At 43.0% G+C, this 14,177-nt stretch overlaps 1 protein-coding gene across 2 annotated transcripts in view; it reads right to left on the reverse strand.

The window, feature by feature from the left end:
• DOCK11 (dedicator of cytokinesis 11) overlaps nt 1–14,177 on the reverse strand; it is a 428,541-nt gene that overhangs the window by 158,627 nt on the left and 255,737 nt on the right. For both annotated transcript variants that reach the window (XM_056539360.1, XM_056539359.1), the window contains exons 36-37: nt 12,466–12,532; nt 6,212–6,259 (exon numbers count right to left, since the gene is read on the reverse strand). In XM_056539360.1, coding sequence (XP_056395335.1) covers nt 6,212–6,259; nt 12,466–12,532 — 115 coding nt within the window. The remainder of the gene's footprint in view (nt 1–6,211; nt 6,260–12,465; nt 12,533–14,177) is intronic.

A 14,177-nucleotide genomic window follows, 5' to 3' on the forward strand; every position in this document is an offset into this window, starting at 1 on the left:
GTGCACCAAGACTAATTCCAAAAGAAAGATTATAGCCCATTAAGGGGCAGATCAATTACGTATACTATGCTGTTAACTCCTATGTGTCTGGGGTGAACGGCTTCACAAATGACTGCTCGATCAGCCTGTTTATCTGGGGAGATGTGCTTCTGAGAAATGATGATTTTTTAAGCCTGCACAAATCAGCTGATCAGTAGTCCTTTTACATGGGCAATAATCATAAAGAAAGCTTCTACGAATGTTCATTCAGCCCATAATCACTCCATGTAAAAGGGCCTAAAGCCTGCCTGTGATATATAAGTCAAAATCAGAAATGTACATTCATGACAGGACATAATAAGTAATAGACAAACCCTTTTTTCAGTTCAGCTGTATAGTCCTATAATGTTTAAGATTTTTTTTTATTACATTGGCCCGGATTTATCAAACTGTGTGAGTGAACAAAATAGAGAGATTTTCCCACAGCAACTAATCACAGCTCAGCTAACGAGTTCTGGTAAAGTGAAATCACTCGATTTTTTCTCTCACAGTTTGATAAATCTGGCCCATCAGGTTTAGTAAAATATAAAGAAAAACCAGTTTGTCTGCATTTATTCATGCAGAACAGACAAGAAATCCCCAGCACATGTCAGCATTTACCGTAATAACATTCCTCTCTTAAAAAGCAATGGGTGATCACAAGAAAATGTTAACATGTAGTTACTTGAATGAAATGTTATCTGGTTGTTATCTTTCCACACACAACATGAGATGATATGTATGACCATATTTCCCATAGATTCCTATTCGGAACCCAAAAATCCCTATGTTCCCATATATTATTATAATCAGTGTTCCCACAAGCTTTATTAGAAATTAACTAAATTATAACAAAAAGGAAGAATTTGCACACACTTAAAAATTACACTCAGCTCGGGCCAGTTACATAGCTTTTATAAGATCTATGATTTTGGGGAGTTATACTCCTCTCTTGCTGATAATTTTTAGGAAAGCATGCCTGCCGTTACATGCTATTCCATTTGCTGGCCTCCGCTAGTGCGATTAAAAGAATCCCTACTCTGCCCCCCTCGACATGTTTCGCTACTAAGTAGCTTTATCAAGAGGTAGCGGGCTACCTCTTGATAAAGCTACTTAGTAGCAAAACATGTCGAGGGGGGCAGAGTAGGGATTCTTTTAATCGCACTAGCGGAGGCTAGCAAATGGAATAGCATGTAACTGCAGGCATGCTTTCCTAAAAATTATCAGCAAGAGAGGAGTATAACTCCCCAAAATCATAGATCTTATAAAAGCTATGTAACTGGCCCGAGCTGAGTGTAATTTTAAAGTGTGTGCAAATTCTTCCTTTTTGTTATAATTTAGTTAATTTCTAATAAAGCTTGTGGGAACACTGATTATAATAATATATGGGAACATAGGGATTTTTGGGTTCCGAATAGGAATCTATGGGAAATATTGATTGACCCCTCCATATATATTGGTCTGTTTGGGGAATGATATGTATGACCAGTCACAAAAGAATTCTTTTACAGTAGGCCCTGTCATGCATTTGGTTCCAGTAATTATGACATTTTCAGACAATGGTGGGTCTAAACATTTATAATTATAACTTTCAACATTCCAAAAAGAAAGGCTGCATGACTGATGCTTATTTTCATGGACGACAGACAGACACCTAAAAATTTTCAGAATTACATGGAGTACAATGATCCACAACTAGTCTAGGCTTACATTACACTTAGAAGCTCAGCTTTACTAAACGTCTTTCTAGACCAGTGATTCCCAACCGGGGTGCCCCGACACACTGGGGTGCCATTCGGCACTGCCCGGGGTGCCGCAAGATTTTGCCATGAATTTTTCAAGCTGCGCCGGATTCCCATGCCGGATTGCTTAAGGTACTGTACCCTATCCACCCCTCTGTTACCCCTTTTCAACCCACTCCAAGCCCACATATCCACTCCCCCACGTCACCAATGTCCACCCCCCTGTCACCCATGCCCACCCCACTGTCACCCATGTCCACCCCCCCTTCACCCATGTCCACCCCCCTGTCATCCATGTCCACCTTGTCCACCCCCCAGTCCATCCCTGTCACCCATGTTCACCTCCCCTGTCCACCCCACAGTCTACCCTGTCACCCATGTCCAGCCCATGTACACTCTTCTACACCCCTCTGTTACCCAGGTAGACCCCTCTAGCACCCATGTACACTCCTTTACAACCCTCTGCCACCCATGTACACTCTTCTACACCCCTCTGTTACCCATGTACACCCCTCTTTCACCACCTATGCCCCTCTGTCACCCATGTACACTCCTCTACATCCCTCTGCCACCCATGTATACTCCTCTACACCCCTATGCCACCCATGTACACTCTTCTACACCCATCTGTCACCCATGTACACCCCTCTGCCACTCCCTACACCTCTCGGTCACCCATGTACACTCCTCTACACCCCTCTGTCATCTATGTTCACTCCTCTACACCCATCTGTCACCCATGTACACCCCTCTGCCACCCATGTACACTCTTCTACACCCACCTGTCACCCATGTACACCCCTTTGTGACCCATGTACACTCCTCTACACCCATGTACATTCTTCTACACCCATCTGTCATCCATGTACACCCCTATGTCACCCATGTACACCCCTCTGTCACCCATGTAAAAAAAAAGTGCGGAGCCTAATAGGTTTGTTTTGCAAGTTCAACAGTGAAAAATTGTAGCTGGAAGAAATTGTCATGATGGCGCTGATTAGAGACGTCATTTGTGAGCTGCTGTCTAAAGCAGCACTGTAATCTACATACCCACAGACAAATAGATATTGTGCATTTTGTGCATTGCGGCGTCTTTCCCTTTTTTTTTCTTTCTTTTTTTTCTTTGCACGTCAACTTGGGTAGGGGTGCCCCATAAAATTTATTTTTTTCGGAGAGGTGCCCCGAGCCAAAAAAGGTTGAGAAACACTCTTCTAGATCATGGGAGGAAACATTCCCTAGTTTATTATCTCTCTCTCTTTTGTGTTAAAAAACCCCAAAACAAAACAAAAAAAAAAAAAAATACAAGAGAGTAAAGGTGCTGCATAAAACAAGTATGCTTAAAGTGAAACTGATATCAAGATCATCTGCACTAACATGAATATACAGGTCTATAGTGTGGGTCAGGCAATCTTGTGAAATCTTACTTGTTGCTGGTATGCAAATTTATATTTCTACACAAGTGAAGCTCTCATGCACTCAATGGGGGGGTACCAGCTTTCCGGAAACGCAGGAGCCTGCCTCCATTGTGCCGAACTAGAAATTTGCATACCAGCAACAAGGAAGATTTCTCAGGATTGCCTAAATGTATCAGAACAAGGTATTTTAACAAGTGTTTTAAAGAACAAGTGTTTTAAAGGGGATGACCTGCACTATATACCTGTATATTCAGGATAATGTGCATCATTCTGATGTCAGTCACTTTAAAAGGAGCAATTGGAGTATGAACCTTCACAGGCAACTGGACATTTAGATGAACTGGACAAATGGGTAGTTCTCAGGTAGTCAATGTAGCTAAGAATACAACTGGGGGAAAGGCACTGACTGGGACAATAATACGTACAATATCTTTTGGACACTCTAGGGCAGGGGTACTCAACTATTTTTAGTGAGGGTCCGCTTATCCAGGTCTGCTATCCGGGGAAGGTCCGGGCTGAACGCTAAGGCCTGGTTCACAAATAGTGGCCTCAGTGCCAAACGAGCAACTGAAGTGTGGAGGATGTATGACCTGAATACTGCCACACACTGTACCCCTGAATATAGTACTGCCGCACACTGTGTCCCTGAAAAATAAAACTGCCACACACTGTACCCCTGAATATAGTACTGACACACACTGTACCCCTGAATATCATACTACCGCACACTGTGCCCCTGAATATAAAACTGCCACACAATGTACCCCTGGTATATTACTGCCGCACACTGTACCCCTGGTATATTACTGCCACACACTGTACCACTGAAAATAATTCTGCCACACACTGTACCCCCTGAATATAAAACAGCCACACACTGGGCCCCTGGTATATAACAGCCACACACTATTCCCCTGCAATATTACTTCCACACACTATTCTCCTGCAATATTACTGCCACACGCTATTCTCCTGCAATATTACTGCTACATGCTATGCCCCCAAATACATTTTTGACAAACACTATGCCCTGTACCGACTAATTGTACCTCTGTGCCCCAAATAATTGATGCCACTGTGCCCCCAGAATTAATGATGCCACTGTGCCCCAGAGTTATTTATGCCACTGTGCTCCAATAATTAATTATGCCACTGTGCCCCAGAATTAATAAAGCCACTGTGCCCCCGAATTAATGATGCCACTGTGCCCCAGAATTAATGATGCCGCTGTGCCCCCAAAATGAATGATGCCACTGTGCCCCCATAATTAATTAAGCCACTGTGCCCCCAGAATTAATGATGCCATTGTGTCCCCAGAATTAATTATGTCACTGTGCCCCAGAATGAAGGATGCCATTATGCCCCCAGAATTAAGGATAACACTGTGCCCCTACATGAACTTTGCCACTGACTCTCCAGCTGTTGCAAACTACAACTCCCATCATGCACAGACAGAAGGTCATGATGGGAGCTGTAGTTCTACAACAACTGGAAAGTCACAGGTGGGGGAACACAAATTTATACCTGTGAGCTTGGCTCCTGTCCTAGGTCCCACGCTGCTCGGGCCTCTTCTAGTCAGGCCTGGCAAGAGTAGATGATGCAGGCAGTGCTAATCGCACTGCCTGCATCATAGGAGAAGTGTCGGGTGGTCAGGCAGGGAACAAAGTGCTCCCTCGCTTCGGGCCGTGGCTATTCATTTGTATCGGTGTCTTCAAGACACTTATACAAATGAATGAGGGGAGATTCGGCCGGAGGTCCGGATAACTGGTGGTCACGGTCCGGATCTGGACCGCAGTCCGCCAGTTGAGTACCCCTACTCTAGGGTAATCTTTTTAATGTTCTTGTTCATCCTTGGGCTTTATGTCAACATGTCATAGCCTAAAATTGCTATAAAAGCAAGAGATTGAATTGGGTGCTCCACTGGGAAAAAAATGTATTCAAATCAACTGGTGCCCAAAACAGATTTGTAAATTACTTCTATTTAGAGATCTTAAAGGGGTACTCCGGCCGTAAGACATCACGCTCCGCCCCCTCAATGCAAGCGTATGAGAGGGGGCGTAGCGGCTGCCACGCCCCCTCCCATAGGCTTGCATTGAGAGGGCAGAGCGTGAGGTCACATGGGGCGGAGCCGTGACGTCATGATACTCCGGCCCCGTGATCGTGATTCATCAGACCTGGAGCAATGTTCGCTCCGGAGGCCAATGATAGCGGGGTGCTGCATAAAAGATTGTGGGGGTCCCCAGCGGCGGGACCCCCACGATCAGGCACCTTATGCCTGAGTACCCCTTTAAGGGCCGGAGTACCCCTTTAAGCCTTCTAGTACTAATCAGCTGATGTATGCTACAGAGGATGTTATGTAGTTCTTTCCAGTCTGACCAAAGTGCTCTTTGCTGACACCCCTGTACGTATCAGGGACTGTCCAGAGCAGGAGAGGTTTGCTATGGGAATTTGCCCATGCTCTGGACAGTTCATGACATGGACAGAGGTGTCAGCAGGGAGCACTGTGGTCAGACTGGAAAGAACTACACAACTTCCTCTGTAGTATACAGCAGCTGATAAGTAGTGGAAGGATTAAGATTTTAAATAGAAGTGATTTACAAATCTGTAAATTTTTTTGCCACCAGTTCATCTGAAAACATTTGTTTTCCACCAAAGTATCCCTTTAACATGATTGGTAAAAATGATCTTACAAACCACCCTGTGACCATCATGTATAATCAGACCCGACCAGCCTTGATTTTTTGCAGTAGGTCCCAAAATGATTTGTGACTGTTTCCAACATGGAAATGTTAAAGTCACATAGTTGTCACAGCCAACCTTAACATTTTATACTGTTTAGAGCAGTGGTCTCCAAACTGTGGCCCTCCAGAGGTTTCAAAACTACAACTCCCAGCTTGCTCGGACAGCCAATTGCTTTGCTGGGAGTTGTTGTTTTGGGACATCTGAAGGGTTAAAATGCAAACTTTAATAAAAAAAAAATAAGAAAACTGTCCTCAATCTGTAACTTAAAAATACAGTATGTAACAATAGTCTTACCTTGCAATATTTCTTTTTCCTACATATCTGAAATGGTATAGGCAAGCCCTACAAATGCAACAAAAAACACATAAATCATGACAGGTTTAGTGACTCATTTATATTCTCATACATACAGTATAAAAAGTTATTTCAACAATATAAATAGTTCAGTAAAATGCAGTGGGGCAAAAAAGTATTTAGTCAGTTACACTTAAAAAGCCACCAATTGTGCTCCCACTTAAAAAGATGAGAGGCCTGTAATTTTCATCATAGGTAGACCTCAACTATGAGAGACATAATGAGAGAAAATCCATAAAATCACATTGTCTGATTTTTATGGTGCAAAATAAGTATTTGGTCATCTACAAACAATCAAGATTTCTGGCTCTCATAGACCTGTAACTTGTTCTTTAAAGGGGTACTCCAGCCCTAATACATCTTATCCCCTATCAAAAGGATAGGGGATAAGATGTCAGATCATGGGGATCCCACCGCTGGGGAACCCTGCGATCTCTCCTGCAGCACCCCCCGTTTTTCAGCTGCACAGAGCGAGGTTGGCTCTGTGGCTGATGACGAGCGGTGCAGGGGACGGAGTATCGTAACATCATGGCCCCGCCCCCTCAATGCAAGTCTATTGGAGGGGTCTGCAGGAGAGATCGCGGGGGTCCCCAGCGGCGGGATCCACGCAATCTAACATCTTCTCGCCTATCCTTTTGATAGGGGATAAGATATTTAGCACCGTAGTACCCCTATTAGAGTCTTCTCTGTCCTCCACTCGTTACCTGTATTAATGGTACCTGTTTGAACTTGTTATCAGTATAAAAGACTCCTGTCCACAACCTCCACTATGGCCAAGACCAAAGAGCTGTCAAAGGACACCAGAAACAAAATTGTAGACGTGCACCAGGCTGGGAAGACTGAATCTGCTATAGGCAAACAGCTTGGTGTGAAGAAATCAACTGTGGGAGCAATTATTAGAAAATGGAAGACATACAAGACCACTGATAATCTCCCTCGATCTGGGGCTCCACACAAGATCTCACCCCGTGGTGTCAAAATGATCACACGAACAGTGCGCAAAAATCCCAGAACCACACGGGGGGACCTAGTGAATGACCTGCAGAGAGCTGGGACGAAAGTGACAAAGGCTATCATAAGTAACACACTACACCTCCAGGGACTCAAATTATGCAGTGCCAGACGTATCCACCTGCTTGAGCCCTTAAAGGGGTCCTCCGGGGTACTCCGGGAACGGAAGTCCGTGACGTCAGGACCCCACCCCCTTGTGACGTCACGCCCCCTCCCATAGACTTGCATTGAGGGGACGGGCGTGACGTCACACAGGGGTGGGGTCCTGATGTCACGGACTTCCGTTCCCGAAGTCGCGACTCAGACCCTCCAGCGGTTCTGGTGAATAAACAGGTGGGTGCCGCATGCAATAATAAGGGGGTCCCCAGCGGCGGGACCCCCACGATCAGACATCTTATCCCCTATCCTTTGGATAGGGGATAAGATGTCTAGGGTGGGAGTACCCCTTTAAGGACTCAGCGTTTTTCCGTTTTAATTTTTTCCTCATCAGCTTCTAAAAATCATAACCCTTTCAATTTTGCGCATAAAATTCCATATGATGGCTTATTTTTTGCGCCACCAATTCTACTTAGCAGTGACATTAGTCATTTTACCAAACAATCCACGGCGAAACGGAAAAAAATTAATTGTGCGACAAAATTGAAGAAAAAATTTCATTTTGTAAATTTTGGGGGCTTCCGTTTCTACGCAGTGCATTTTTTGGTAAAAATGACATCTTATCATTATTCTGTAGGTCCATACGGTTAAGATGATACCCTACTTATATAGGTTTGATTTTGTCGTACTTCTGAAAAAAAATCATAACTACATGCAGGAATACTTATAAGTTAAAAATTCTCATCTTCTGACCCCTATAACTTTTTTATTTGTCTGTGTACAGGCCAGTATGAGGGCTCATTTTTTGCGCTGTATTCTGAAGTTTTTATTGGTACTATTTTTGTATTGATTGGACTTTTTGATCACTTTTTATTTATTTTTTCATGATATAAAAAGTGACCAAAAATACACTATTTTGGACTTTGGAATTTTTGGGCACGTACACCATTGACCGTACGGTTTAATTATAGATTTTTATAGCTCGGACATTTACGCACGCGGCGATACCACATATGTTTATTTTTTTTACTTACAGTTTTTTTTTTAAATGAGAAAACGGGGGTGATTCAAACTTTTATTAGGAAAGGGGTTAAATGACCTTTATTAATTTTTTGTTTTCACTTTTTTTTGCAGTGTTATAGCTCCCATAGGGACCTATAGCACTGCACACACTGATCTTTTACCCTGATCCCTGCAAAGCCATAGCTTTGCATGAATCAGCGTTCTAGCGACTCGATTGCTCAAGCCTGTAGCTCAGACTTGGAGCAATCAAACGCTGATCGGACAAGACGGAGCAAGGTAAGGGGACCTCCGCTCGCATCCTAGTGGTCAGATGAAACTGTGGCGTCGGGGTGTGAGGTGCAGGGTAGATGTTATAACCCAAGGGGCAGATGTTCTTAACCCCTTCTTGCCATGACACCAGGGTGTGGTTTAGCCTTAACAACCCGAAGGTAATACCGCTGGTCCTGGGATAGGCACGTGGGCAATAAAGACACCAACGCCAAGTTACGGACAACCGATAGCTTAACTGAGGGTAGACAGATGACACAGTCTATGCAGTGCAGCCAATATCCCAAGGAGGTGACTTGCAGTAGCTAGACAGATTTTGGTGCAGGACATGCTGAATAAACAGTAGACTTGACTTGACTGACTTAATGACTGACAATTAGATGACTTTGGCTTACTTACAATTGACAGGTGGCTGCAGACTTTAGGCTTGAGGCCTCCAATGCTCCAAGCACACACACTGAGATGACTTGACTGCACTGGACCTCTGGAACTAAGAGCATGGAAAGAGAGAGATTGCAGCCCCTCCCCTGATTATATAGGGGGCTGTGCAAGGAGCCCATAGGTCACTTGGGGGGTCACCTGGTCACTGGAGCTTCCTGGGTAACAATCATGTAATCCAAACATTAAAGCAACAGTACACTAAATGAGGCACACCTATATACATAATGGGGGTATGCTGCAGGGGAGCCCTGGGGACATGCAGGGACTCTGTCTGAAAGGGCAGGAGGACAGTACGGGCCACCTCATCCCGTACTGGGACATCACAAAACCAAAGTAGAACTTTTTAGTAAAAACTCAACTTGTTATGTTTGGATGTTTGGAGGAGAAAGAATGCTGAGTTGCATCCAAAGAACACCATACCTACTGTGAAGCATGGGCGTGGAAACATCATGCTTTGGGGCTGTTTTTCTGCTAAGGAACCAGGACAACTGCTCCGTGTAAAGAATGAATGGGGCCATGTATCGTGAGATTTTGAGTGGAAACCTCCTTCCACCAGCAAGGGCATTGAAGATGAAAAGTGGTTGGGTCTTTCAGCATGACAATGATCCCAAACACAGCGCCCGGGCAATGAAGGAGTGGCTTTGTAAGAAGCATTTCAAGGTCCTGGAGTGGCCTAGCCAGTCTCCAGATCTCAATCCCATAGAAAACCTTTGAAGGGAATTGAAAGTCCATGTTGCCCAGCGACAGCCCCAAAACATCACTGCTCTAGAGGAGATCTGCATGGAGGAATGGGCCATAATACCAGCAACAGTGTGTGAATACCTTGTGAAGGCTTACAGAAAATGATTGACCTCTGTTACTGCCAACAAAGGGTATATAACAAAGTATTGAGAGGAACTTTTGTTATTGACCAAATACTTATTTTCCACCCTAATTTGCAAATAAAATCTTTAAAAATCAGACAATGTGATTTTATGGATTTTTTTTCTCATTATGTCTCTCATAGTTGAGGTAGATCTATGATGAAAATTACAGGCCTCTCTCATCTTATTAAGTGGGGGAACTTGCACAATTGGTGGCTGACTAAATACTTTTTTGCCCCACTGTGTGTGTGTGTGTGTGTATATATATATATATATATATATATATATATATATGTATGTATCTATATATCTGTAATTTATGACTTATGATTATGGCTACACTGCAAGATTGTGGAGTGCTACTTGATTGATAGCTTAAAGGGGTACTCCGCCACTAAACATCTTATCTCCTTTCCAAAGGATAGGGGATAAGATGTCTGATCGTAGGGGGTCCGACCGCTGGGCACGATTGACGCACTCAACATGGAAGTTTGGGTCTTCGGCGTTTGGGATGTCATGCCATGCCCGCTCCATTCATGTCTATGGGAGGGGTTATGTCGGCTAGTACACAGTCGTCAAGCCCCCTCCCATAGACATGTATAGAGGAGGCATGACGGCAGTGGTCCCCTGGACACGGAGCGGAGTTCGCTCAGTGCATCGGATTATGGGGTGCTGTGCGGGATAGGGGATAAGAAGTTAAAATCAACAAGGTAGCCTTACAAAAAGTCATAATGTAGCCCTGATATTACAATAATATAGCTTCATTTAGATATGTTACCAATACAGAAGTTATTACCCATATATGTATCTTGGTAGATCAAGACAACCGATGCTTGGGATTTAAACAAGCAGGCATGGTAAAGATCTGTCTGGAAATCATCATAGATCTCCAAAATGCCACACTGCACACATAAAGCTTAACTTTTCTGGCAGACTGTTCATTGTAAGGGGGCACGTACATAGGTTGGGGTGTTTTTTTGTTTTTTGGTGCTTTTATTTAAGTCACAACCAGGTGGAGATTTTAAAGGGTATCTTTTTATCCGCTCCTGGTTCTAGCTTCAAAAACTGCCTAAATCCTGATGAAAACAAACATGTACATGGCCCTGACATGTTTATAAAAGCAGTATTATGGCTCTTTAGGTCCGGTTCACATATTGGGCCTCATTTACTAAGGCTTTTCTGAGTAGATTTTGTAGGGTTTTTTGTGTTGCATGTGTTGTGAACTAGAATTTCCAACAACAAATCCCAAAAACCTTAATAACTCTCCACTTTACTCAGAAAAGGGATGTGGCTGCTTGTCCCTGACAGTTTAGAAACATTCCAACACATTTACTAATGTTTCCACATAAAATGTGGTGGATTTGGGCTCTGGAAAACCCAACAGTTCAGAGCAGTTGTAAAAAAAAAAATAAAGCATAATGTAGGGAAAAATTTGTAATTACCATGGAAAAATATCTGTCAGGAAAAAAGCCCACAAAAAAACTACACTCCATTCTTAGTAAATGAGGGCCATTGTGTCTTTTTAAAGAAAGTACAACATAATGGGGTTTATTTACTATAAGTGGAGTGTAGGTTTCTTTGTGGGTTTTGATTTCCGACTGGTATTTTCCCAAGGTATTTACTAAGGTTTCCCTACATTTTGCACTTTTCCCTACACTTTGCTTTTTTTTTACAACAGTTCTGATCTGTTGGGTTTTCCTCAGCTCAAATGCACAACATTTTCTGTGGAAACCATAGTAAACATGTTGGGATTTTTCAAAACTGTTGGGGCCACGCCCCTTTTGTTGGAATCACACCCACTCTATCCCGTGGTCACACCCACTTTTCATGTTTTCCTTGTTATGTGGAGGGTTTGGGGTTTTTTGGTCGCAAATTGTGTCGCAAGGGACATGCAACACAATCTGGGCGCAAAACCCGACAAAAAAGAGTCGGGATCACGTTAGTAAATAAACCCCAATGTCAGTGAAGAGGGTTTAGCACTTAACGTGTCAAATATCTGTAGTAGACTTGTCTTGGATCACTTGGGAGTTATATCCTCTATTACATGGCTTACAATGAAGACTGGACATGTGTAATATGGTTAGGTAGGCACTTGTAATATGATTGGCATTCGTGTGCAGTGAGGTTACAGGTAGATGTTGGCCATCTGTTCATGAATTGCCCAGCAATTTCACCACTTTACTGGATGAATGTTTTAAATGGCTTCAAATAGTTTTTTTGCGACTTTATGGCCTATCCATAGGACTACTGACAAATTAAAGAATAGTGGAGAAGTAGAATCCTTCTATATACTTTCCCATTATTTATGATCCACTCCTGATAAGGGCATAAAACATTGCATAAAAAACAGCAACGGAAAGGCACTTGTGAAAACACCCAAACAGTGGTTTAAAGTTTTATGGACCAATCATCTGTTGTTTGTTTAACCTGATACTTATGATGACAAGAGAAAAAGCCAACTAAAGTACAGTAGTAAATTTTATAGTTACTTACTCAAGAAGTGTAAGGAAGTTCGGCAGTTCCTGTGGGGACATTCTATTCCAGTAGCTAACCAGAGATTCTGAGAACAACACAAACGTTAACATTAGGATATGCAAAAGTCAAATATGAGATATGGAGCTCATCCTCAATTTACAAAATCAATCATATTCAGCTCTTCAGTTACAATAACAAAAGTGAACTTAAGAGCTCTCCAAAGGTTTGGAAGACACCCCTCATTTTCCTTTATGTTTAGATGGGCACTATCAGAATCAAAAACTTTTTATATGATGAACATCTTGTCAAAATATTAACGTGTATCTACCATTACCTGTCAAAAACTGCAATAATGTAGAGAATAACATTATGGCCCTCATTTACTAAGAGTGGAGTGTACTTATTTCTTTATTTTTTCCCAACAGATATTTTTCCACAGTATTTACTAAGGTTTCCCACATTTTACTTTTTTTTTTTTTACACATGCTCTGAGCTGTGGGGTTTTCCTCAGCTCAAATCCACCACATTCTCTGTGGAACCTTAGTAAATATAAACATGAAGAAAAGACGCACTCACCTTCCAGATAATGGTTTAAATGTCTGCTGTAAGTGCATGTCACGCAGAGCGGGTGGGGCCACTCCAGGAGAGACTGTTTTGTGCAATGACACACTTCCTCTAGCCGGTGTGATGAAGTGCGCCATCGCACAAATCAGTCTGCCCAGAGTGCCCCCTGCCCATTATGCCACATCCATGTACGCTTGACATGCACTAATAGCAGACATTAACCCCTTAAGGACCGGGGTTTTTTCCGTTTTTTGCGCCTTGCCTTTAAAAAATAATAACTCTTTCAATTTTGCACCTAAAAATCCATATGATGGCTTATTTTTTGCGCCACCAATTCTACTTTGTAATGACATCAGTCATTTTGCCCAAAAATCTACGGTGAAATGGAAAAAAAAAATCATTGTGCGACAAAATTGAAAAAAAAATGCAGTTTTCTAACTTTTGGGGGCTTCCGTTTCTACGTACTACATTTTTCGGTAAAAATGACACCTTATCTTTATTCTGTAGGTCCATACGATTAAAATCATACCCTACTTATATAGATTTGATTTTGTCGGACTTCTGAAAAAAAGCATAACTACATGCAGGAAAATTAATACGTTTAAAATTGTCATCATCTGACCCCTATAACTTTTTCATTTTTCCGTGTATGGGGCGGTATAAGGGCTAATTTTTTGCGCCGTGATCTGAAGTTTTTAACGGTATCATTTATACATTGATAGGACTTATTGATCGCTTTTTATTCATTTTTAAATGATATAAAAAGTGACCAAAAATGCACTATTTTGGAATTTGGAATTTTTTTGCGCGCACGCCATTGACCGAGCGGTTTCATTAACCAGTGATCGATGATTCTGCCGCATGACTGCTCATGCCTGGATCTCAAGCGCTGAGCAGTCATTCGGCAATCGGACAGCGAGGAGGCAGGTAGGGGCCCTCCCGCTGTCTTGTAAGCTGTTCGGGATGCCGCGATTAGCCGCGGCTATCCCGAACAGCCCGACTGAGCTAGCCGGCCACTTTCGGTTTCGCTTTTAGCTGCGCGGCTCAGCTCTGAGCGCGCGGCTAAAGGGTTAATAGCGCACTGCGCCGCGATCGGCGCTGCGCGCTATTAGAGGCGGGTCCCGGCTTCACTATGACGCCGGGCTCGCCGTGATATGATGCGGGGT

The sequence above is a fragment of the Hyla sarda genome, chromosome 9 (assembly GCF_029499605.1).
Source record: "Hyla sarda isolate aHylSar1 chromosome 9, aHylSar1.hap1, whole genome shotgun sequence".
NCBI lineage: Eukaryota > Metazoa > Chordata > Amphibia > Anura > Hylidae > Hyla > Hyla sarda.